Source organism: Gymnoscopelus braueri, assembly GCF_963280865.1.
Source record: "Gymnoscopelus braueri genome assembly, chromosome: 3".
NCBI lineage: Eukaryota > Metazoa > Chordata > Actinopteri > Myctophiformes > Myctophidae > Gymnoscopelus > Gymnoscopelus braueri.
The window spans coordinates 20,628,834-20,656,090 of record NC_137612.1 but is presented as its reverse complement, the minus strand read 5'-3'; the positions used below and the strand labels follow the sequence as shown (position 1 = coordinate 20,656,090).

At 40.7% G+C, this 27,257-nt stretch overlaps 1 protein-coding gene across 1 annotated transcript; it reads right to left on the bottom strand.

The window, feature by feature from the left end:
• Positions 1 to 1,496: 1,496 nt before the first annotated feature.
• On the bottom strand, positions 1,497 to 26,165 carry helz2a (helicase with zinc finger 2a). Its single transcript, XM_080425073.1, has 21 exons — positions 25,970 to 26,165; positions 20,025 to 20,183; positions 16,950 to 17,989; positions 16,684 to 16,867; positions 16,467 to 16,574; positions 15,717 to 16,231; positions 14,416 to 15,057; positions 12,648 to 13,437; positions 12,455 to 12,530; positions 8,859 to 12,363; positions 8,546 to 8,628; positions 8,278 to 8,421; positions 7,959 to 8,111; positions 7,692 to 7,836; positions 7,285 to 7,401; positions 6,940 to 7,129; positions 5,558 to 5,692; positions 4,628 to 4,843; positions 3,857 to 4,013; positions 3,196 to 3,363; positions 1,497 to 2,859 (listed from the first exon to the last, which is right to left on the bottom strand). Exons 3-21 carry the CDS (start codon positions 17,963 to 17,965, stop codon positions 2,705 to 2,707), a joined length of 8,499 nt encoding a protein of 2,832 aa, XP_080281199.1. The 5' UTR covers positions 17,966 to 17,989; positions 20,025 to 20,183; positions 25,970 to 26,165; the 3' UTR covers positions 1,497 to 2,704.
• Between the last annotated feature and the right edge of the window lie 1,092 nt (positions 26,166 to 27,257).

Sequence of the window (27,257 nt, the reverse complement as noted above, 5' to 3'; positions counted from 1 at the left end):
AAAACAAGAATGTCTCAAAGTTGCATTAATGAGAGACAAAACAAACTAACAAACAATTATGGTACAGCATAACTGGTTGACTAATTTAGCTTTGCCACTTCCAGCAGCAATGCTGTTGGAAAAAAAAGAAGACAATTGAAAAAAAAGAATTGAATTGAATTGGCTCCCTTTGGGAAGCACTTGACTTGACAATGGTAATCTACTCCTCTGGGATAATAAAGATAACTTTTACATTTCAACCCATAAACAGTGACATATATGTAACTGCTTATGTAACTACCTGGTTTCAAATTCGGGTCTTCAGCATTGGGTACTACTTGAATGCAGACTCACTCCCAATCTTCTGCCGTAATCTGAAGACTCACCTCTTCAGACCACCTTAGCCCGTAGCACTCGCCCTAGCCTTGACAACCTTGCCGGCTTATGCAAAGGCTACAATGTAATTTAGATAGCATGTTATGTAGACAGATGTCAGGTCATTTGTAGACCTGGCATCCTATAGTGTGTGTATAGTTTCAAAGTGCAGATAATACATTATTTTATATTATACTGTTTAGACTGATGATAGGTTCCTAATTGGTTTACCTATGATCCTAGATTACTATTTCTAGGCATTTTATGTATTGCCTCGTGTTGTCCTTTCTTACTGTAAATCACTCTGGATTAAGAGCGTCTGCTAAATGCCTAAATTGTAAATTGGTAAACCCTTAAAGTTTTGATAAATGCCTAAATACATAATACTAAACGGGACAAAGTTATTGAAATACATACATTGGCATGTTATTACACATTACAAGTGTTTGCAGTCCTCATTTTTATTTAATATTTTTTTATTAAGAAAATACTAGCAATATAGCTATTTTCAAATATCCTTTTGGGCTTGTTTTCAAAGACCTGGTTACTTATTTCTCTCGCAGAATCTGGCAACACTGACAGCCAGGGAGGTAAACCATAGATATGTTTGTCTATGAGGTAAACGGGTCAGTACAGTGGTTTCCAAAAGAAAAATTTGACATTTTCCTGGGACCCAAACTAGTGAAAATAACAGATCTACAAGCTCACAACGTGGCGCAAAGCTTGTGGATCAGTTTTAAAAATGTATTATTGGAAATTATTTGATTTCCACCCCCATTTTATTTATGAAATACTTAAAAAATGTTAATCATTTGAAATAATATATATATATAGGCTATATTTTTAAACAGAAAAAAAGGAGATATTTACTTGCGATCCATAAAAATTGGTCCGCGACCCAGAGATGGGTCCTGACCCACTGTTAAGGAAAGAGTGGGTTAGTAGGTATCTAGGGTCTGTCTGTCTGTCTGTATATGTGTGTGTATATAAACACTCTATACAAGAGTTCCGATTGAATTTGCTAAATACACATTAAGATCAACTGTAATTGCAAACATAAACACGTACCATAAACTATGGAAATGTCATGCTTCTTCAAATGTGTATTAGGATTTTTAACCAACATACATAATCATCAAAAATCCTGCAAAAGTTGTGATGTAATTCATTACAGACAAGTATTCATTCTTTGTGATGTACAAAAATAAACAGATGCACTTTTCAAAGAGAATAAAACAAGTTCCAAGTTTTACTGTCATATACTAGATTACAATGTACGGTAAGTCTCTACATCCTTTACCAGTAATGACATTCTTGGTCTCAGGGCCAACTCAACTTTGCATACAGGTAGTAAGCAAAATAAGAGTGATTTGATTACATAAAAACATGAAATAGTAAGAAAACATATTTTTTTTGCAAGCTTCCAACACTGTAGTACACTCTTAAACAAAGAATCAAAAATAAAGGAGTTTAAAGGGAAATTTGCATAAAAGGTATAAAGGTATACAGACACAAGAATGGAGCTGAGGTATTACTGTAGTCTGTAGTCAAATATACAGCATGCGCAAATAGGTGCAAATATACAGTTTTCTCCAGTCTAGTTTTCATCCAGTCTATTGTGCTTATTATCAAATATACAGTACGTGAAAGCAGTGTGAACTAAAGGTGAAAAGGGGATGTATGGATTATTTTAATGAGAGAACAGTAGTGGGCAGTCTTGTGCAAATATACATTTTGCAAAATGTACACGTCTTTCAAAAACTATAGTCTATATTTATTTTATAAACTTTTCGTTGAATAAAAAAAAACAGTTTTTCATTAATTCAACTGATGCTCCTTCATTTACAGGTGCTATATGCCCTCTTGTGTACATCATCAGAACTGCATTTGTATTGGTGTCTCAGACACGACCAGTTCAGTAAGTTCAGTAAGCACACAACACTTCCATGGAGTGTTATAATTTATACCTCAAATGTTTAATTCAGTGGAATCTGTATTCTTGTTAATAAGCATAAAACCTATCACTGTTTATTGAAATATCTCTCCATACCATATCATAACAGACAGTTTTTTTAATGGCATGCGTGTGAATAAGACTTTACTGGAATGGTGCAGATAGGGTAGATTCGGAAAATACAGCATGATGTTAGGATAAAATACAATTGGACACAAATTGTGTGTAACAAATTAAATAGCTTAGCTTTTGTGTGGAATAGGTATTGCTTTCTTGAGTACTGTGTGAGGAGTTATCTTGACATGAAGATGTTATTTTTCCTTCTCCTTGTGATATGTCCTAGCAGTATGAATATAGGTGAAACAAAGCCTACCATCAGGGTTTCATTTCCAGTGTTTAACACTGAAGTTTCCTTGGCTTACTGGCTTTTAGCCGCATGTTAGTCGCCCTAACCTGAATGTCCATAGCAGAATCCAGCACACAGTTGTGTTCCCTGTAATGCCTCAGCAACCTCTTCCACAGTGAGCTGCACCGTAACAACTCTCTGTTACCTGGAAAAGACCCGTCAAAACAGAAAAATCCTGAGTGTTCATTTCACACTCACAACACACAAATTATCACTTGCTGTGTAACACAGACATATGACAAAATCAATTGAATTGAATCAAGTTGTAATGACCCAATAAATGGGCAAGGGAGGGGAATTTCTTAGGTCTAACTTTTCTTTTAGTTTAACTTTAAATGAACATAAACAATGTGCTCAAACTGCTATTTTGACATCACCCACCAGACAAAGAGAGAGAGGAAATGCCAATATACTCTGACACCTTGTCCAATGACAAAAGTGATAACTTGTGACAAGTAACGCATTGTCCTACTGTTCTTACCGATGATGCAGAGCCCGTGCTGTGCTCGAGTGATGCCCACATTCATTTGGTTAGGATCCATGACAAAGCCAAGCTTCTTGATGAGCCATGCCTTGGGAGGATACGGATCAATGTCCTCTTTTGGGCACGAGCGCACAGTGGATATGATCACGTAACGCCATTCACTTCCTGTTGTAAAAGAAGAATGGTAATATGCTTAAGCCTGATTTACAGTGTATTATAGTCATATGATGGCGTCCTGCGCTGACTCGTGGTGAGCTTGTAGATCTGCTATTTCTGGCATGTGAAACTGTCGTATGACAGAGTATAAATGAGACATCAGTTTAGTGTAGCCTGCCTTTAGTCACAGGGAAATACTTTCTTATTGTCTATTCATTGTACTGTTGGTAGCCCAAATTTAGCAATACTTTTAACCACTTGAATGCTAGCGTCCCTATTCTGGGCCAAATATTCGGTTCATAATGCATCGCAATGTATTGCTACGTGAGCCTGGCTCACAACTGGGGGGGGGGGGTAGTATAGACACCTGGCGGACTCCTGTCAACAAAGTACATATACAGTCTTTAGGTGGTTAAGTTGTTACATGTTATTCATGACCTCAAAATTCAAATGGGAAAGAATCACAATGAATGTTTTTAGTATAAGAAGTTAACAACCTTACCCTGACTCTTTGCAATAGTGACAACAGTGACACCTCGGACACCCTCCCTGGTCATGATCTCATTGATCTTGGCCACCTGTGCGTTGTAGGGCGTTAGGATGGCAATGTCTTCTGCCTTCACGCCTCCTTGTCTGATCAGTAGTGAAGCAACATGCACCTAAAAGGTTGTGTTTCAAAATGAAAAAACTTAAAACAGCACTTTAGGCAGTAATTGTCTTTTGTATCTTTGTCTAAATTTCATCCCTTCTCTTGGCAGTTTTTATTATATTTTATTTTAATGCTATGCAAATAAAGTGTATTATTATTATTATCCTTCTATCCTCCTATAATTTGAGTAACCTCTGTCTGTCCGTCCGTCTGTCTTGGTGTCTTCGTCTGTGCCCGATCAAACTGTGCATGCGTCGCATCCAATCCAGCCGTGACACACTGTTGCCCGTGTGTGTGTGTGCGCAGGCAGTGTGTCACGAGACGACTCGCGCTAAACGTTGCGTGTGTGTGTGTGTTTGCGACGGGACCCGGGGGGTTCCACGACGGGGGTGTGTGTGGGGGGTTGCCCGTGGGGGGGGGGGGGGGGTTGCCTGTGGGGAGGAGTGACCGTGGGGGGTGCCGCGGGGGGACCCGCGGGGGGACCGCGCTACAGGACGTGCAATAACCCCAAGTTTGCAACTACTTTCGTCTGCGCCCTTCACCGGGTATGGTCTAGTTAATAATAATAATAATAATATTATTAAAATGATTATGAAAGACATTAAAGATTTCCCTTAAGCCCACCGTTTGTTCTGCTTCCTTGACGTTGGCCTTGGAGTTCTCGTTGCCGTGTTGTGTGGAGACCACCAGGCCGACCTCCTGTCCATTCACGTGCCCAAAGATGATAGGTGTACGATATGAAGACTGATTCAGAAGCACGCTGGTACTTTGCACAGTTGGGGCAGTCTTAAGTTGGCCATTATAGAACTCCATGGAGGGGAACTCGCATATCCTCTCATGCTTAAACAACACACCAGCAACAAATTAGACCACAAAAGAAAAACATTCAACGCTATAATAATTACTTAAATAACAGGTGTATAACCCATTCAATCCGGGAAACCACCATCCGTGTCATTTTAGATTTTAGCTATAACCATTATTTGTATACTTTGGCTATTCAAAAATAGCAGATATACAAGCTCGTAGCACGGCACCGAGTGCCGCGCTACAAGCTTGTAGATCTGCTATTTTTGAACAATCCTCAACATTTGTGCAAATCTTTGAATACATTTTAAAAATATATATATTTTTAACTAAAATCTTTGCTTCTGGGGGGTCCCTGGAACATCATATTGTGATGGGGATCGGCGGCCAAAAACATAATTTTGAGAAGAAAAAGTTTGAGCACCACTGATATATAGTAAAGTTTTTCAGAAAAATTAAGACATTTGTTGAGACATTTGACAGTTACAAATGTTCGCTTTAAAAATATATATATTAAAAGATTTGCACACATTTCCCAATTTTTTCAAAGATAGCAGCTCTACAAGCTCATAGTGCGGCACTCGGTGCCGTGCTATGAGCTTGTATATCTGCTATTTTTGAATAGCCAAAGAAATCTAAAATGACACAGATGCGTTCCCGGATTTGAATGGGTTAAAGTTGAATAAGGGAGTCAGAATGAGTGTCATCATGACTCATTTCAATCACATTGCATACACACCAACTCACCATTCTGTACTGGGTGTCAAGCATCAAGGCCTTTTCCATGTATCGCTCAAACAGAGATGTGTTCATCCCGAGTCTTGATACAAGATCACAGTTGACAATGGGCTGCAGCTGCTTGTGATCACCCAGTAAAACGATCTGGAAGACAGGGTTATCATCATGGTCTCACCAAGGCTTGTTTTGGAACATTGATTGGTGCAATAATGTACATTACTCATAATGCCACTATTTTAAACGTGAACAGTTTACCATCCACTGGTCTGTCCACTATTACGTTTCTCAATATTGTTTTTGCGGTGTATAATATTTTGATGCAAAAATCCTGCAAACAAACCCAATTTCCATGTGGGGCAGTTATAATTGAGTACTGTTACCCTACAATATCATATGTAAACAACCAAGATTCAGTACAAAGCATAAGAAAACTATTGACATTGTTTCCATATACCATTATGCATGTTAATTGTAAATTGTAGAAACACTGTATAGCAATTACCTTTAAACACTTTTGAAAAACAGCTGCTATTTGTGCACAACCTTGCAAAACCTAAGCTAACCTTTCCTATGTGGATATACAGTATAAGCTAACTATTTCTGACAGCAAATGCACAATTCTTATGGTTTTGTAAGTTACATTTCCCTCACTTCCGCAATGTAACAGCTCTGTGTACACATAATTTCTATTCCCTTTATTTAGCTTTGATTGTATTGTTCGACTTTTGCTTTGGCAATGTAAATGTTTTCTCATGCCAATAAAGCCCTTTGAATTGTATTGAATTGTATGTTTAGGTGCATTCAATCCCATTTTTCATCTAAATGTTTGTATAAAGATTTATGCAATACATTTATTTATTACACAGCTTGGTTGAATGCTTGATTCTGATTGGTCAATCACTGAATTCTGCGGTGTGTTATTTCTGGATAATGACCGATGAACTTTAGAGCACCTGCTGTGCTGCTTGATTTTGTGCCGTATCCAACATGACAGCCATGTAAACAAACACACCATGTAATTTACAGCTAAACATCACTCTCAAGAATGTTTTTGAAAACATTTGAAGCGAGAAATAGACAATGCAGTAACCGAAAATGTATTCTATGTGATCAACACTTCCTGTTGTTTTCCGAGGCAACCGTGTTGCGCTGGACGGACGGCCGCACCTGGCATAAATTAATGAAATACTTTCATTACTGTAAGCAAGGAAATACCTCGTTTTGTTGTTACTTTTGGGTCAATTTATAAATTTATTTATTAAGTAGCCGTGTAATAAGCGGGATGATTGACGGCGAGGCGGTCATTGTTGAGAAATATACCCCGACAGGATCCTGTCTGGGTTTATTTCGTCAATTATCCCTTGCATAGGGACTGGTGTTAAATGACTTACCTGTTCAGGTTTATGGGCGACAAGAGGGATGAAGGCTTCAGGCTCTGTTGCCATGGCACACTCATCAATGATGATCTGCTGGAAGTGTAGTGTTGAAATGAGTGGATTGGATGCAGAAGTGCAAGTGCAGAGGACAATGTCATGCCTTTGCAACTCATCTTTCTTAGCTTCATATAGGAGTTTCTTGTAGCTACAAAAAAGAAAAGAAAAAGAAAAAAGATATCTGTTGATTGGCAGGAATTATATCAATGTCTTACTAAAAGCACCATCAGTATGACAGTGCACATGAGTGCATTGGAAGAGTGCAGGTCAATGAAATATGACTCAATGGCCATCTAAAGATACCTCTCTATCTCTTCATCAGAGAGGTCCTCCTGCCTTTTAATTCTTGCATCAAAGGTACGTATGCCAGAGGAAAACGGATTCTCGGGCTCCCGAATGAGATGATGTAATGTGATGGACCTGAGAAGAAATGTTATACTTTCATAATAGACATGATTGATATTCAACTTAGTTTTTTTTACTGTAGGGACAGGAAACAGGGAGAGAGAGAGACAGGGAGTGACACTCAGCAAAGACCGCCGGGCAGGCTGCATTAGATTATTAGACACTAGAGCCTTTTGACTATCTTACAAATGTGAAAAAAAAACACTGCTCATCAGTTAAGCAGCCTCCGCACAATCAACACTGTGCAAATATCCTCTCTTACAAATAAAATAATCTGGCGGTCTGTTGTGAAAGGTGAATGCTACCTAAGGTCAGCGTTTGGTTTCTCCTCCCTGACATAATGGCGGGACAGCCTCAGGTTGCTTCCTGGATAGGGAAACTCCAGCATCTCCATCTGGTCGCCATAAACACGAAGTGGTCTCAGCACCTCCTTCAGTTTCAGAAGTTGAACTTTAATAAATGCATGGACATGAGTTAGAGAAGACTTAAGCCACACTGATAGATGTTGAAAAGGAAAACTCATCTGGGAATTGGAAAACGAATGAAATAATGTAACTTTACGTCATGCTTACCAGCAACAACATCCACAGATTTATTTGATGGCCCACAGTACAGAATGCACATCCTCTTTGAAGGATCGTTGTGAATGCTCAGCCTGGGGATGGACTGGTTTTGCTGGAAGAACCAATAAACCAAGTGGACTCCAACGACTGTTTTTCCTGTCCCTGAAAAACAAAAATCTACAATTTACACGTTAACCCTCCCACTTTCATAGCATATTTAAAAAAAAAATTAGATAGAAGGAATATTAATTAAATAAGGATGAGTGGAGTAATATAGCAACCAAAAAGGCTAACAAAACCAAACAACATCAAATGACATTAGGTTTACCTGGAGGTCCCTGAATTACAGTGAAGGGGTTTGTGAGCGCTTCTCGTATGGCTTTGGTCTGGCTGTTATTCAGCATCGTGAAACTGACAGATGGATGATCTTTTATCTCAAATCTGGTAGGCATCCGTTCTTTGGCCTTATGTCCTTCAAAAGTATAATACAAATAATGTTAATGAATTAAATTCAATATTACTAAACCTGAAGTATTACTTAAAGTAATATTATTTAAAAAAAACAACAACAACAACAACAACAACAACAAACCTACCTGAGAGGATTCTCTTGCCCAGAGCAATGTTCTTTACCAGTTGGTTTGCGTTTCTGAGGTTTACAATGGCATTTTCTTTGCGTCTATAAAGCAACAAAGAAAATGCTTATATTGTTTATAAAAAACACACTTTATTTTGTTTAAAAAAGTTAAAGTTAAACTGTAACAACCATAGCTAACTTGAACCAGTTATATCCATGTGATTTCCCCTAACCACCAATGGCATAAAACACAGTGGGCCAGGTGGCTTCATATTTTTTACTACCACTTAATAAATGCCAAACTATTGTTTCAAAATGAATTAAGCACTTACGTATCAGGTAAGATTTTGGGGATCAATTCCACAGTGAATTTTGAACTCCTTGAGATTTTTCCATAAGGAAAAGCCATGGACGTATGATTTATCCGGAAGTGAATCTCAACATACTCTTTTCCCTTCTCTTCTTCACCCGTTTCGTCGGTGGTAATACCATGAGCAACCCAGGTGAGAGATGGGACCTCCATGAGGTCAGTGTTATCTGCTTCTTTCTGGGCTGATGAATAATCCCGATGGACGCTATAGTCTAGATTCCTCAGGCGGATGCACAGGAAGACATGTCTGAGGTCACAATTTATGGCCCATTCTCTTTTCTTCTCAAGTGGTAACTGGAAGGAGCCCTTGTCCTTGTTTTGCCATGTCAGCTGGACATCTTCAATGACAATGCTGTCATTTTCTGCAACAGCACTGGAGGCGGCCTCCATCTCACACAATGGTTTCCATATTTTCTGATACTCCATGTATGTGGGGTATGTTGGCCTTGAAGAATGGAGTGCATATTTTGAGAAACAGACAGTCGGGTTCTTTGAGTGCTCTAGGCAAATCTCAAACCTGTCATGTACAATAAGCATCTGGATCACAGGCACTAACATTCCCCTCACAGTGTCTGTGCCAAGCTGCACCTGCAGTGTATCGCCGGGTTTTACCGTCAGGGACAATCCAAAATAGTGGTCAGGATCATTTGGATTGGTCTTAAATGGCTCTTTAAACTGGCATCGATTTGAACCCCCCGGCTGTTTAACATGGAAACTGTCCTGGAGAGTCTGACACATGCTTGTGTGGTTTCCTTGTTTGACTGATGACAGCATATCCTGCCACATGTCCACCGGGACTGTTGTAACAAGTGGATTGGGCCCCTCTTGCTTCAGCTCACGGTGGATGTGTTCATTAGTGAAGGAGTAAACTCTTCTCAACCATTCCAAAACCACTGAATTGCCGTGTTCCTCGTGCTGCGGTTGGTCAGCTAACTGCATATCCCTGTAGTTTATTGGGATGGAATCTTGAATGGATTTTCGGTTCAATGGAAGAGACACACTTAAGTTCTTGCCACCTGGGGAGGCATCAATGACAAAAGCCATCTTTCTTGCACTTTGATCATTAAGCTTGGCAGCCAGTTTCAGACGTTGAGCCGTCTTGTCGTACTTTGACTGTTGATCAGATTTTTGTGAAAAACTCAAACAGCCTTGGCTAATGTCATGTCCGCTGTACTCCACTGCTGTGTTTTCAAGTGCAGAGTGGATAACTCTCTGCACAATAACATCGATATACCGCCGGATGGGCGAGGAGGCCCAGGTGTAGCAGTCAAGCTGAAGATCATAGTGACCAACTCTGGATAGCTGAGTTGAGTTGGAGCGTAGATTACAGGCTCTATGGCTGGACCTTCTCAGCTCAATCAACAAAGGCTGTAGTTGAGGGTAAATATCAGATGTTGTCACTAGATCCAGAATCCTGGGAATGTCCTGGCTTGTAACAGCTGACTCAAGACATCTCATGACAGAGGTTAAAACAGAAAATGACTCTGGAGACATCACCTGTTCATCATGATGAGCCATGTCTCTCTCAGCCGATGTCATCTGGTGAGAAGACCCCTGATGATGCTGGGAGTCTTCAACATCTTTTTCTTGCGTTGCTGCAGCACTGTCAATATGCTCAGTCAAGCAAGTGAAATGAATTGACAAGGGAATAAATGCACTGAATCTTTCCTTTAGTCTGCAAAGCCTTTTTGCGCTTGGTTTGTCTTGACATCTAAGAGGGGTACAGCTCCCCATGTTGTCAATGTTCAACAGCCAATCAGCGACAGCATTATTATACATGATCATCAGGTCTTCCACCATCATGTGCGCCCGTCGTCTGCCAATAACTTCATCCTCACTGGCCATCTTATAGCACCAGTCATCTTGTTTCCTGGCCTTCCTGTGAATCTCAGAGAAGTGACAAGCAATGGCAACACAGTCCTCCAAGGTATCAAATCTTTGGTTGTCTGTGTTGGAAATGTGGAGAATGTTTTCAGCTTCATCATATGACAGCTTTCTGTCTGAGCGAATCACAGAGAGAGTGAACTCCCTTTCCTTGATGCAGTTGGTTTCTTTATCAATCTTCACCATCAGTGATATGGCATTTCGCTCAGCCTTGGGTAACAGACTGAAAAAATTGGAGGTCAAACTATCTGGGAACATGTACGCAGGCTCCCTGACAGGCCCAGGGGGATAAAATGTAACTCCATTCTGCTGTGCATATTTGTCTATTTGGCTATCCTTGGGTACAAGGCTTGCAATATCAGCAATATGAACTCCTATCTCATATTCACTACCCAAGTCTCTCACACTAATTGCATCATCGAGATCGCTAGAATGTGCGGGGTCAATTGTGAAGGTTGTGATTTCTCGATAGTCTTTCCGGTTCTTCAAGTCTGCACGCATATCACTTTCAAGGAACTCAGGAGGGGGAACACTATGGAGTTGATACTCAATATCCAACACTTCAAGACCAGCATCTAAGGATGTGACTTTAGGGAGGACTTGTACAACAATTCCCAAGGGATTTCGAAATCTCTCCCGCCACGTCAAGACTTGAACAACAAAGAGACAGTTTCTCTTTGATTCTTCATTTATTTTCACAAATCTCTCAGGCTTATGGTCTGTAAGCCTTCGCACAGCAATGTGGTTTGGTTTGTCCTTCCAACATGGTGTGTAAATCTTTGTTATGCACTTGTTGATTGGTGTCATTACTTGGAAATCAAAACTCTCAACAGTGCACACAAACTGCTTGGAAGCTAAATCTGAATGGATCACTCTTGCAACTTTCCCAGTATGAGGACAGCAGTCAGCATCTGTTATCTCCACATCTACCTGATCTCCAGGGAATGTATGACCAAGGTTTTCTCTCCCCTTTATATCAATGCGGAGGGAGGTATCATCGATGGGTATGGCATAGCCTGAATCAAACCTATCCATGAACAAGGTGCAGCGTTTGTAATTACTCAAATGGTGCTGTCTGGAGTTCTGCTGGTTTAATCGAAGGTCTTTGCGTTGGCCTAGGTCATGGACTCGTTCTTCATCTTGGATAATATCCAGTAGACCCTCTGATGTTACATCTACACATACATCTTTATCCTCGTCAAGAAGCTCCCTCAATATGGGGTCATCAATATCAGGTATCTCAGATGTTGATGATTCACTGTCACTGATGTCATCTCTGGAATCTTTAAGGAATTTAGAAATCTCTATTGCCTCTTGTGCCAAAACATCTTCAGTAAGGGTTGCTGGATGTACACTTTGTTTGCTGATGCAGTTCTCTATGTAGTCCCTCCAGATTCTGGAGCACTTTCCAAAGTTGCAGAGAGCAGCAGCATCTCCAACTACAACCACTTTGGACTGAGCCCTGGTCATGGCTGTGTTCAGCACACATGGATCATTGAAGAATTCCAGATAATGTGAGTCAGATTGTAGAAGTCTGTCACGGGTCTGAACAGCTGTCATAACAATTATTCTGAACTGTTTGCCTGTTGAGAAATCAAAATAAATGCATCAATGACAACAATCTCAAAGCATAATCTTATTCAAAATGCCCTTTATAGCTTTCTATCCAAATACCTTGAACATTTGCAATATTTTCAACTGTCACACCCCGGAGGTTTTTCTTGCGAAGCTCTTGTCTTATTAGTGAAACCTGTACATAAAGGTAAAAGAATATGGTATCAACTTTAGACCATAGTTTATTATGTTCTTTTTCCACTACAATGGCTATTACAATATTCATTAATGCAAATGACAGAATAGATCTTACCTGGCATCCATCAGACAGAACACATATTGAACTTTGGTCTTGCTCGCCCCATGTGCATGGCCAGTCGCTGAGAACATTCTGTATGATTTCAGCAACCTTTGTGATTTCCTCTCCATTACACCATGACATAGAAGCGGTATCTAAGTGACATTCTCCTCGAACATGGTGGAACTCGAGGGCATGACTGTTTGGATGCGCTGGGACATTTCCTACAGCCTTAATGACATCAATTTTACCAACATAGAAATGTGTGGCAACAAAATCCACTATTTCTTTTGTTGAACGGTAGTTCTCATTGAAAATGATTCTGTGTTTCAGAGCGGCATCACTTGTTTGGCTTTGATAGAAGTGAAACAGTCGATTCAGAAGTGTGTGATTGGAACGCTGGTGGTCCTCCACTGAGAAGAGCTTGGGTCCCATCTGCATGTGATCTCCGGCTAGAACAACTCTGGTGTTTGGCCCAGCCAGACCAAGAGGCATCAGGGCTTCACATTCCAGCATCTGGGAGGCCTCATCAATTAGAATGTGGGTGAAGTAGCCACTAGGCAGCTTTAGGTCATGAAAGTGTTGTGCCATTGAAGTAGTTGTTACCACAATTCTGTGGCGATCTATTGTGACTTTATCTGGTAAAGAGAATATACAGTCTTTTGACAAATGACAGTACTGCAAAGTGATTGGATCAGTTGTGCTGTACTTTGCTTCCTCTGCCTTTATTCGAAGAGGTTTGGCTTCAAGATGACCAGACTGGACATAGTCATGGAAATGCCTTGACACATACAAGTCAGCAGAGCTAAGAAAAAAAGAAGAAGACAATGGACACGTTTTAATCATTGGATTATGGAACACAGATGGCCATTATTTCATTAATTCAGTGAAATGGTACATATATTTACTGATAATTCAAATACTAAATGGCTTATTAAAGTGTAGGACTTAATGTAAGTAAATAAGTAAATAAACAGTTTTTGTAATGCAGAATGTTGGCAGCATAAAACTGTGTAATTACAACTAATCTCACAACAGTATACCGTTAAAGCAATAACACATGACAGGCCATGATATTTTGTCATTACTTCACAGCTACATACAGTAAGCTGTGACATAGGATACCTTAACCCTTTAAGACCTGAGGCGATTCTTAAAAATGTAAAAAAAAATAAAAAAAAAGGAAATTCACGATTTTTCAAAAATAGCAGATCTACAAGCTCATAGCGCGGCACTCGGTGCCGCGCTATGAGCTTGTAGATCTGCTATTTTTGAATAGCCAAAGAAATCTAAAGTGACACAGATGCGTTCCAGGTCTTAATGGGTTAATACACAATGTTTAACTAATTCTCATGCTTTAACATAATCTTTTCAAGGTTTCCTCTCCTACATATTTACCTACTTTTTTATACTACTTGGAGTGTTAAGTCAGTTTTCCTTAATTTTTTTGAGGAGTCAATTATTCTTTACCCCAATTTAGTCGTTATTCCAATTAATTCCTACCATTTCTTGGGAGGCCATAGAGCCTTTTCCTATTCCTCCCCCTCAACACTCCCCACTGACAGGTGCCGCCCCAGCCCATAGGAGTACGTGCAGCGACAAATATCACCCTCCCCACCCGGCTTTCCTCCCACGCACGAGGGCCATTTGTGTGTATTCTATGGTACAATATGGTAACATATTGTACCATGTAGCTTGTACAGTAGTTACAACTGCTTCGTTGACAAGCTTGCAGGATATGACAAAAACCTTTAATCACAACAGTAACACCATTCTGAATTACCTGTTTGTGTGCGTGCAGATCAGCACTTTATTTTGTGGCTGTAGAGACAGTTCTTTGGCTGCTGTTGCAAGCATGAAGGTCTTTCCAGTTCCAAATGGTCCGTATATGAGGAAGGGGGCATTGTTCTGGGTTCCCTCATTTGCAGCAATGATAGCCATTGCTGCTTGCTGTTTAGAATTGAGACTGGGGGGACACTGCTTTTTACTCACAAATGAATGGAAGTGCTTGAGATTAGGCAAAACTTGGTATGTGTCTGGGAGTCGGTCTACAGCCTTATGCATCTCACAGAACCTGAGACGATCCAATTGGAACTGAATCTCTACATTGTATGTTTTGCCAGGCTGCAATTTGAGCTCTGAACAGCACACTCCAGGTAACTTTAAGTGCATTTTGTTTTCACTTGTGGTGTCCCTGAGGATGATGGCTTCATAGACCTTGCTACTCTGACTTTGAGCTGAAGAGATTGGGCCTATTAGAGCTGACTGGACACCTCGTTTCAAGAACTGTCCCTCAGTGGTGTCTGGGGTGAGAGAATAGGGAACTTCAATGGCACAGAACATCTCCCCTGGAAGAGCAAATTTGGCTCCATAACGAGGATCATCGAGTTGAGTTGACAGGGTAACAGGTCCTTGGATATTCAATCTAATTTAGAAATGAAATAGAGAACAATTTAAGTAGAGTTAAAGTAATACTAGGTAACTTTTTCAACAAAACTAAAGTTAAATTGTATATCTTTTGTGAGTGGCAAAAGTTTCACAACACCCACTCCATGAATTTCACCCCCGAAACCTTTTCTATTATAATTTATATTGAAAAGGTGGCTCTGTGAGCCTTTCCCGCGAAAATGACGTCATCCGGCCGGAAAACGGAAAAGGAAATGCACCGGTTTGGCCAGGAACTACCGCACTGGTTTCCTGTTTGGCCAGGAACTACCGCGCTAATAACAAAAGGGAAACTCACGCTGATTTTAAGAGATTGTATGATTTGAAGGTCGAAAAACAACAGAAAAAGAAAACACAGCTCACGGTAACTAAAGCTCCACTGGCTAAGAGAAACGAACCACAGATCGTATAAAACAATTAAAAGAACGCTTTTTGAAACGCTTCCGTCTTCCGGTGAAAACAAATGGAATTCTGGGTAACAGAGGAATAAACAAACGGCCTGCAGTGACGGTAATGACCAGCAGAGGCTGCTAAAAATCTTTATTTGTGGACCTGCACTGTATAACTTTAAGTAAGAGTTAAGTAAGAGTTCAACATTACAGATATTGTACAATAAAGAAGGTTAGGTTGTTCACTTACCGTGAAATAATCTGGTCCTGTGCCAATTCCTCATCATACAGGAATTGGTGCATTCTCTCCTTGTAGTTTTCGTGACTCAGAGGTGTTTGGTTGATGTTGGTGGGTTTATAGAGAAAACTAATCTGAGGAGGCTTGTATTCCTTTAACAGCTCTTCCTGATCTTCTATTCTGTTTATACATGGGATGATGACTCGATTTCCCAGATGCCAGCGTTTAAGACTTTGAGAGGACGTACCACGGTTCACAGGTGGTTCTGCAATGTCAACTGACGATGACTGTCCAACCCTAACTTTGAGCTTTTGCAGCAGCACTGGTCTCATGTCAAAATCCAGCACCAACCACTGTTCGTACAGGCCTGGGTTGAGGGCCTCAAAGGACACAGTGATGTCATAGGTCATGTCTGCCTTTCTGAACTGTTCACCAGAGGCATAGGTGCAGGGCATGGAACTGATTTCTCCAAGAGAGAATGAAGCCCCTGGCTCCTGTTTCAATAAAGCAACTTCCACAAGTTGTCTCTGCAGCAAGACATAAGCACCAGACACCTGTTATGACATAATCGTGCACACTACTCTGGTGGATACTTACTGTAGAGCTTGATACTTTCAGTATTGAGGTTAAATTATTTTATTTTAAATGTTTTTAAATGTTAAATGTTTTATCTTGATGCAATTCTCACTTCTCACTATTGCCTCAGATTTGATACTACTATAAACATACACTGTAGTATGTTCTGTAACGCCCAAAACCTACCTCTGACTGGATTTTGAAATGCCAATTCATCGGCATATCTTCCATTTGACCAAAGGCCATCAATTCCCTATCACAGTGCACAGTAACACCGGCAACTTCCTCTGCCATCTGCATTACAAAAAGAAGATTAAATCCATATATTTAGCAGAATGTTCCAGTTTGTGCAAGGAAAGGCAAATTACATGTTTGTGTGTGATAACTAAACGGTGGTTCGTACAATAGCATTTTCATTGGTGCTATCTCTGTACTCCCTCAGGAGGTTGCTCTGGTAAGAGAGTAGACCTTGCTCTTCAGCGGCAGTGATGTTCTTTCGCAACACTTTGTCTCGTCTTCGCCATTCCTGCAGCTCAGCTTCTGAATGAGCATCTGCACATGCATCACCAAGTGTGCATGAACAAGCCCTACAACAAACACATATGGTATTACATTTGCTACGATTATAATATTTATGGACATTGCACAATCTATACACAGCAAATGTACCTTTCACACAATTTGTAGGTTTGATTTGTAGGAGGCGGGTCTCGAAATTTCCATTCAACTTGTTTGCTGTTCAACTCGTTGACTTTGGTGCTGTGCTGCAATGTGTTGCAGTGGTTCATAAAGCCTCCCCTTGAGTCAAATGTCTGTGAACAGGCTGTGCAGGGATATTGCTGTGTCCGAGACGGGCAGGCTGCTGGACTGGGCTGTTGTCTACGGGGACGAGTCAGTAGGCCTGAGCGATTAAAATCTTTCTCGCTCTCCGCAGTCCACACAGCCATCTCCACCTCATTGTGCACAAACCAACATGCTTGAGCACCGTGCGGGCATTGCTTCCCATTTCTGACACTGTCACAGAAACGCCATGAACGCCATGGCTTTTCAGGCTTTGGCCTGATCTCATTGTACACCACTTTGCCCCTGTTGAGAGCACGGTGAACGAGGGCTGCTTTCCAAACATGCCTGTGGCTGGAACAGTGCAATGAGGTGCTGCTCTTCGTGGAGACTTTATTGGCGGTGCTGTGGAGACAAACTGCACAGAGTTCCATGAACTGGCCAGGGAACTTCTGATGGATCTCTTCCTTCACAGTGGAGTCAGTCCCATTGTTTCTTTGTCTGGGAGGCAATCCCTGTTTTTGTTGTAACCATGTGATGAGTTCTGCATGAGTAAACCCTCCTTGCTTCAGTAAGTTCCACACTTCTGCCTCCTCTGTGCTTCGGGCATACGTGCAACGGTTTGAATGTTCTGCACATCCCTTTCCCTCTGTGTAATATCTACATTGAAAATACTTCTCGGGTTTTGGATACACTGGCAAGTCAGCTATATGCCTCCATTTAATTTGACTTTCTTTCTTCTTGGCTAACAGAACCGATGAATCGCAATCATGCTGAAGGTTAACAAGGGAGTAGGTGATATCTGATGTTGGCTTGCTGCAAACTTTACAAACACATTTTAAATCAAAAGTCTGCAGGAATTGATTGAGGTGTCCATCACATTTCCTGGTCGGCGCTGCTGCCATGATGTCATCTGATGGTTTTGTTCACTGTAGAGAATATCAGACATTTTAGATCATGTATTATTTGACTTGCAAAGTGTGAAATAGAAAGGGTGGAGGCTAAAATACTCTAATCTATGTAAATGATCATCATGGAACAAAAACTGGTTTATAGAAGGTGTCAACATTCTATTGCTGTGCAATTTTGGATCAGAGGATGTCCACAAGATGTCATGGATCAGGCATTTGCAAAGACCTTTGAGAAAAACTGTTTTTGAAGCTGTGCACATAATTCTATCCAGCAGTTTGCAAATGGCAATCATTACATTTTGGTTTTAGCATTATGTGGCATTGCCATGAAGATTCCTAATAATCATGGTGGAAATGTGGAAAACATTTTACTTCAATGTGAATCTTATACCTTAAACCAATAGTACCTCCTGGTGGCTTAAATAAAGATGTAAGTGCTGTTATTAAAATACGAACTATAAAAATAAAAAAATTGCTAACTCTGCGGAAATCCGAAACAGGCAGTGCTGTGATTCAGATTTTTTTTACGATTACGGTGATTAGTAGCCTATCTACCACCTGGGCCACCACCTGGGCGAGTGAGTCGTGTAACTTTCCCGACGTTAAGCTGTGTTCAACAACACAGCCATGCAGCCTTGCAGTTTAAGTGCAGATTTCAGCTTGGGAAAAGCAGCCTCCAACGGGTTTGGGTACGTGGTTCATCCTGTAGTCCCCATTGCGTTATCGTGGTATTCCTATTCTTGCTATTATGTTGCAAATGATTGTGTGTGCGGGCGAAATAACATTGACAGCTATAGCAGGTGACGAAAGCTTGTCAGACCTATGCCAGGCTAACAACGGTTGCTAAGCTGGCATTGGACAATCGCTTTTGGGGTGGGGTTTAGAGAAGGGTCCATTGGCTTTGTGCGTGCAATCAAGCACACCTAGATCACTGACTAGGTGCACCTGTAAAGTGAGTTATATATAGAGTGACTCATCAAAGTTTAAAGTCCACAGACTGAAACGTTGTCATCTCCTTTATTGTTCTATGTGTGAGTCATCCGTTGGTGCATGTAAATCATAAATATTGGCCATAGATACAAATAAACTAAGAGTCAAAGAATTCGAGGTCACTAATTTTGGTGAGACACAGCTAAAGTCAATAGCACGTCCGCTTTTATGGCTATATTTAAAGTGATGTTGAACTTTGAAGAACCTTGGGTGTACAGTTACTAGAGAAAAGGAAGGGAAGTCCACTAAGGGACCTGATGAAGACCCTTAGCGGTCGAAACGTTGTGTAAACGTATTTAATATATGTTCTACTGGGAGCTACCAGTGTGCGGACTTCCCTTCCTTTTCTCTAATGTATGTATTGTTCAGCACCTGGAAAGTTTTTTGGAGATGTGCGTGCTTCCTTCTGGACTGTACTATTTGTACAGTTACTAGGGCATGAAATAAGTCTAGATATTTTTTATCATCTTTATCATGTGCTCTGTGATCGGGGAACCAGAAGTAGCGATTACATTCATACTCACTGTATGGGGAAATAGGTCTCAAAATTACACTTTCTACCACATAAATGAATGCAAGTTGATAATGAAATATTTATTAAAAAAACAGTGTTTTTTAAATAAAAAAAAGACAGACATGAAAAAAATTGTAAATGTCATAAATGTATGAGAAATAGATTCATAGTGGTGATGCTGAAACATATTAGAATAGTACATTACATAGGCCTAGTTTAATTTTATTTTGTAATCATTTCAATTTAATTGAGCTAATAGTGAGATTAAATGACTCCTCCTTTGGCTGGGAACCCCCTGGAACATACTCAAGGACACTTTAAAAAAACACCTCCCTAGACCTATTCAATGTCACTTCATAGATAAATAAATTGTAGCAATTCCCTCAACCTAAAAACATTAGCCTTGGCATCAAATTATTTTAGCAGCTTACTGCTCAACACTGTCCTTGTGAACTCATGGAATAGGAATATACAATTATATCAATTTTAAAACATAATTTTGCACTTGGCCTGGTTGTTGTGGTGGTTTGGTGGAACGGACTCACTCACTTGGTCATCAAGCGTTGTGCTGGTAGAGATGCGGTAGAGAAGGCCGTTCAACGGTTCTGTCCCCGGTTCGACCTCTGGCTCCTCTAGGCTTAGTGTCGAAGTGTCCTTGAGTAAGACAACAGCTCCCTGGCCACTGTTCAATAGAGTTGCCCACTGCGTCTAATAGTTAGAATGGGTAAATACAGAGGAGGAATAATAGGTGTGTGCAATTAAATGTACTTGGCAAACCAGTTTCTTTTCTATTTCCCTTTTTAGCCAGGCTAACGTTTAGAGAAAAAAATAAAAATAAACACACACATGCGCGCGCGCGCGCGCACACACACACACACACACACACACACACACACACACACACACACACACACACACACACACACACACACACACACACACACACACACACACACACACATACATTCTTAAATCAGCTATGGGGTTTGTAATCTGGTATTTTATAGTCAAGTCAGCTGCCATCTGAATTTTGTTGCACCTAAAGTAGTGCAATTATGATAAGGAGTTCTTGATAGATACACAGGCTACAGGCCAGTCACCAGAGCCATTAAAGACAGGGCAATAGATCGTTTTAAATGCTAGAAATTCAAATAATGTGAAAGACAGTGGCCTGTTATAATTTACACCAAAATTCTATAATCATTTGGCAGTTTTGCGATCTCAGGACTGGAAGAAGTCCATGCTGGTAATCTCTCCCAAGCTCTTTATAAACAAATGCAAGGGTACTTATATAATCAATATACATTTAACAGTAGAAAGGCTTCCAGAGCATCGCAAGTATAGATGGTTGCGAATACTAGACATGTGTAGGCCAATATACACCAAGTACAGTCAATACAGTAGCCCAGTGATTCTCAAAATTTGGGTCAAGACACCAAGGGGGGTCCCCAAATGAATTTGGGCGGGTCCCCAGATGATTTGCTAGGGGGGTCCCCAAATGAATTTGGGCGGGTCCCCAGATGATTTGCTTAGTGTGCAACAGTGTTTTCTCACTCAACAGTAAACAAACCCACGTACAGTATAAGTGTATACAGGGTATCTGCACATTTCTAAAGTGACTATTTAAGGATTTCTAAGACCTTTTTAGTAGCTTTTTAAAGTAACAAACAAACTATACTATAAAAAATGGTCAAACATTGGCTAAATTGTCACATAAAGAAAGAGGCAAAGGTTGTGAAAATAGCCGATTTACTAGCCATGGTTCACATGACGCTCGTTTGGTATGACAGACATGTTTCAGGGCTACCGATCTACATGCTCACAACGCCTCTTTTCACAATATGTATCTGTGGAACCGAGTCAAACAACATTTAATGCATCAACTCCTACTGTAAGAGCCATTTGAGCCACTTTGTTTCTAAATTGATGATGTCACCACAGAGCTTGGTCAAGGCCAAGGTTGCCAGGGTTACAGGGTATTTAACCCTGTCTGAAGCTCTGAGGAGGACACATAGAGCGCAAGGACACAGGAGGAGCAGGCTCGACAGGCCGAGGTTCTGAGGAGGACACAGAGTGACCAGGCTGAGGCTCTGAGGAAGAAGCAGAGGTCAGCGGCTGTCAGTGAGGTCAAACATCAAAGTGATGCAGATGAGCCACCAGCTGTGGAAGTGCTCTCTTCCTCTGTGGAAAAAGGCCAGACGAATAAAAGGAATTTGAGTCTGATGAGATGCAGGCAGAGCAAGATGCCATGATCAGTGGCTTGGTGGAAGAATCAGCTGGGGTGAAGACGCCCAAGCTGAACAGAGTGGTGAAAGAGCCACTCAATGCAGAAAAGCATCCTTCCCCATCACAGAGATCCAGTGACGATGAAAAGACAATTGGCTCCATAAAGGAAACTACATCCTACCATGACCACAGTAGTGAGTCTTCTGAGGAAGTTTGCAAGAAAATGGAAGCAGTAGCAATTGGGGGCTGGTGTAAGAGCCATTTGAGCCACTTTGTTTCTAAACTGATGATGTCACCACAGGGCTTGGTCAAGGCCAAGGTTGCCAGGGTTACAGGGTATTTAACCCTGTCTGTAATCAAGGGCAGGTGTTGCTGATAGGAGGCAAACAGTTTTTTGACTGTGTTTAGGAGGGCTGTTGATTTAGCCACGTACGTTTAACTGTTTAAGTTTAAGTTAAATTTATTATTTGTATACTGGAGTGATTGGCACGAAAGCTACTAAGAATACATCTTTTTGTTATGAACTTTACGGACGGTTTGGACTTCAGTTATTCTAGCACACGTCGAAACAACCCTAGCTGTCGCAACCAGTAGTGCCTAAAAGTATAGGACTTTAGACACTACACCTACAATTCCAAGTGCTTGTCAGGGTGGGGGTCCCCAGTTCAAATATGTTTTTTTGGGGGGTCGCGGCCTGAAAAGGTTGAGAACCTTTGCAGTAGCCTACTAATACAACTAACAGGGCCGGATTAACACCCCTGGGGGCCCCTGGGCACTGAAGCTCTCGAGCCCCCCCCCCCTGACGTTTTTCTGTTTATTGAATCATTGATAGTGGTGCTAATTATGGGTGTGGTCACCTCAACAGTTCTCCTCTGCAGTTCTGGCAGTCCTAGATTGGAGGGTGCCAAGTACTGTAGAGGAGGAGGGGTGGGTGGTCTGTCTGTATTCAAGAGCAATAATTGAATGGTCTTTTGAATATAGTGATGGGTGAGAAATGTAACTTATTATGTTGTACAACCTCGATTGTAATGTTTAGATCAGTCATAGGCTATGGGAATGTGTAGCTGGGTTAATGACTGTTGATACATTCTTGCCAGGTAGTAGGATCCACTCCCTATAAGAGGGAGGCTTTAGGGGCAGTCAGAGTTACAGTTAGACTTGGAGCGACAAGCTGTAAGCACCTAGGGGAGCGCTCCCATTGTCCTTGTGTAAGGGTGTCGCCTGTTAAACAGTTTCTGAAGTTCCTATGTTGTTTTCTTAATTTAGTTTGCCGTCAAGTGTTTTAATTTTCCGTATTTTTGTAAAGTATTTTATTTATTTTTGTTATTTAAGGCCTTCACTATTTATATGCTGCACTGTAATTGTTGGTGAAAGAGTTTTGGGTAAAATAAAGAACCCCAAATTTGCATCTCTGGACTTGTCCGATTTTCGGAGCCTTGGCTAATCGGTCACTTTTACACATCCCAAGCAATTATATGATCGCTAACAACAATGCAAATATAATAATGCAACACAGTCAAGGGGATTACAACTAAAGCTACAGTCATATGTATCCATGGGCTGGCGTTCATTAGAAATTGGGTTTTAATCATTTGACTGACCTTCATGAAATTGCAACTCCATCCTCTACTGGAGAGTGATTTTTGTGTCAGTGCAATGTCACTGGTGTTCGCTTTATTCCATCGGAGGGTGGAAGTGACTCAAAACCTTTTTTGTGTATTTTTATATCAAAAGTCCATCACATTCGAATTTGTATTACTTCCTGTAAACGCAAACGTACTGCGTGATGACGAAGATCAAGGGTTCCCAAACTTTTCAGGCCAGGACCCCCCAAAATAATCATATTTGAACTGGGGCCCCCCCAAAATAATCATATTTGAAAGGGTCACCCTTGTTTCTGAGCTAAATTTAGCAAAAATGACAATTTTCATGACGACTTTAATTCCGATTGGATAATCATATCATGATCAAGAGAATGGGTGATATTTTCGGAGCAAAAAAAAAACAACAACTCTGTAGTCTCCTAACATAGAGGGCCATTTCATGCACAGGGGCCCACTTCATGCTCAGGGGCCCATTTCATGCTCAGGGGCCCCTGGGCCCGTGCTCAAAGTGCCCATATGGTAGATCCGGCCCTGACAACTAATACAACTCCACTTGATATCTTGACTATGCAATTCAATTCTGTCACCTGCACAATGCACTACCTTTAATGGCTCTCTGATACAGACCAGTGGCATTGGGTTGCTAGGCAACAGCTGGGGTCTCCATGTTTATTAGGCTATAACTGTCAAGCTACAGATGTTCACAAACACTGCAACCATGACTGCACCTGAAATAAACTTGTACCCATTTGAATGGAATGTTGTTGTCAATTGTGAAAAGTTTTTTATGCGTTTTCTGTTATTTTGCTGCTTTAATAATTGTTTTATTGTATTTTTAGTATCTTTTATCAACATAATGCGGACATTAGTTTTCACTGTAGCTACATTATTTGACCTGGTGTAAGTTGTATTTTATGAATGGGCTATAAATCCTGAAGATTGCGGTTTCTGATGTCCGACCTAAATTGAGTCAGTCACCCCACTGTAGCCATTAAAACAGAGGTTGGACACTAGACAGACAAAAAGACTCACATGAGCACATTGGAGGCAAACCTCTCCGGTAACAAAAACGCAGAAAGAGTGATCAAAAAGGTCAACCAAAGAATATGCTTTTTGTACGTCTAGTCAGTAAGAATACTCTGAAGATTCTTGCAGGGGCCCTCATACAAGGTTATTACGATTATGCATGCTCCTCATGGTATCACAACACCTCCAAGGCCTTAAAAACAAGGCTCCAAACATCCCAAAACAAACTAGTAAGGCTACTTCTTGGTCTCAATCACAAAACCCATCAAAACCTCATTTTGCTAGGATTGGATGGCTTAGGGTTGAGGACAGAGTACAGCGACTTGCTATGGGCCTGGTCTTCAAGATACACCACAACATTGGGATCCCCCTGTATTTGTCAAAATACTTCCAAAACGTTAATGAAGTCCACGATCATAACACCAGAGGCAGCTCCACGAATCATGTTCAACCCAGATTTGGCACAACAAATGGAATGAACTCGTTCTCATGCTATTCATCAAAAATGTGGAATGCCCTGCCAAAAGGAGTAAAGGCGTGTAAAACCTTACTCACTTTCAAAACTGCCCTAAAGATACACCTTCAGGAGGATGCAATTCGAAAATGGCTCCTGTCTAAGTCTTAACGTCCCCCCCCTTTTTTTCCTTCTCTTTACATATTTTTCACTCTTCATACCAGTAACCTGTAAGCTGATTGTATGACGTTCTGTATAGTAGTGTGTATATCTGTCTGTCTCTTATATGTCATCATGATTTGTGTGCATGGGGATCTCATCTTAAACAAGCTCAGTGCTTAATGAGTCTTCCAGTTTAGTAGACCTTGTATTGTGAATTTGTACTTCCATGTACTGTTGTTTTCATGTCTTACTAAATAAAGTACATCAATCAATCAATCAATCAATCAATCAAGCGAAAACATAATCCCTCGCCGCCTGGCGGGGATAAATATACAGTTGACATTTCTGAACTTCTAGCACTTCTAGCCCATCAGCTGCATGGTATTTGGTTGAATAAATTACTGCAAATCCTAGAAATCCCCTTACAATCGCAGTCGCAGATACAACATTTCTCATGACTTATTTCAATACTTTAGGCGAAATACATTTCAGGTTGAAAAACAAAATGTTCTGTTTACTGTGATAAAACTACAACCGTTTTACCGTTAACCGGAGTACAGGAGAACTGCGGGGTACTTGGAGAACTGGGCACCAGAGAGAAATGGGGGCGTTTCTGCCCGGATAACTGGGCACTTCAGCTTGAGAGGAAGCAATAATAGCGAACTGGTCTGGTTCTGGGTGCCCACTGTGCCACTGTGCCACCGTGCCCTGCCCACTGCCCAGACCTGTAGAAGCTACAGCATCCGCATCACACAATCATCTGTGTGATGCGGATGCTGGAGATGACCGTTGTTGCTTCTTTTTCCTCTGTTACCCAAAATCTAAAATGAAGCTGAACATCCCAACTGTCCATTGGCATGAATATGTAGGCTAATCATATCTGTCTCAAATTATCACATACAGTAGAACTAATTAACTATATACGTGACACAGGGTACAGCACATATCTTGATAGTATCTTAGAAATAAATGCTAAGTCTTATACGTTGTTTTATCCCTACGTTAATAAACAACCCACTTACCTATTCTATCGGAGGATTAGATTGGCTGTCTTCTGTATAAAGTCGTCTGAACACACACAGATGATGTTGACCGGCGCCACGCATATATCCTTGCTTCACTGATAACTACACTGTATGGAACCTGCTTTGGCTATATATAGGCTGGCCATCATGAGTTTCTATTTAGTCTGAAAGGAAAGTAACTCATGAAAATAAGTTGTAATTCCCCCAAAAGGAGGCGTTGACCCGTCCGAGTATAAAGTGCAGATGATGATGTCGCAGACAGCTGACCAGGAAGTGATGTGATGATGATGTGCTGCATGCTGGTGGCGTTGTTGTTTTTGTTGATGAAATACAGTGGCGGAAGGAGTACTCACATTTTGTAGTGTAAAGGTAAAAGTACCAATACCACAATGTAGAAATACTCTGTTACAAATAAAAGTCCGGTATTCCAAATTTACCTGAGTAAAAGTACAAAAGTATTAGCTTTAAAATATACTTAAGTACTGGAAGTAACAGTACTCATTATGCAGAATGTCCCATTTCACAAGTTTCCAAATGTATAAAAATGCTTTGAAAATAGCAGATCTACAATGAGCTTGTAGATCGCTATAGCCAAAGTTTAAATAGGGCTGAAGTGGTTAATGTATGTTTTGTAATAATAATCCAAATCTACAAAGTAACTAGTAAACTAAAGTTTTTAAATAATTGTTGTGGAGTAAAAGTACAATATTTGACTCTGAGATGTAGTGGAGTAAAAGTAACAGTATAAAACATTTTAAATACTCCAGTAACGTAAAGGTACCTACAAATTCTACCTATAGGTAGAATTTTTAGGTACATTTACGTTACTGTACTTATAAGTACAGTTCTTAAGTCAATTTACTTAGTCACTTTTTGCCACTGAGTTTCATTTTGCGAGAAATCAGTTTTGTCGGCCCCACCTCACCTCCTCACTTTATTGCCATGACAGTGTAGGAGGGTAGGCCGCCAGCGTTATATTTTGTATAGGCGAGGCTACCTTACAGCGAAATGAAACTGAACCAGCAATGCACTGCACTAGTTTAGTTATCATCCTGATCAGCGTTGCCATGTCCGCTTATTATAAGCGACTTTGGGCTTGTTTTTCTGGTAAGTTGCTTGTAAATATTAGTTGCGGGTTGCGTTTTTTTGGGCTTGATGTTTCTGAAGTGTAGTTGCGTATGTGGGCTTACTTCCTATGTTGTTTAAACCAGTGGTTCTTAAACATCTTATGTCAAGGACCCCAAATTAATATATATTTGTAGACCCAACTTTCTGAAAATAATTT

What these genes read in the sequence shown, in the direction of transcription:
- helz2a (XM_080425073.1), bottom strand. Translation starts at nt 17,965, where the DNA reads ATGGCAGCAGCGCCGACCAGGAAATGTGATGGACACCTCAATCAATTC. An exon ending in ACCTACAAATTGTGTGAAAG is followed by an intron (nt 16,868 to 16,949) that starts GTACATTTGCTG and finishes TGTTTGTTGTAG; the next exon opens with GGCTTGTTCATGCACACTTG. An exon ending in CCCAAAATCTTACCTGATAC is followed by an intron (nt 8,629 to 8,858) that starts GTAAGTGCTTAA and finishes GTTGCTTTATAG; the next exon opens with ACGCAAAGAAAATGCCATTG.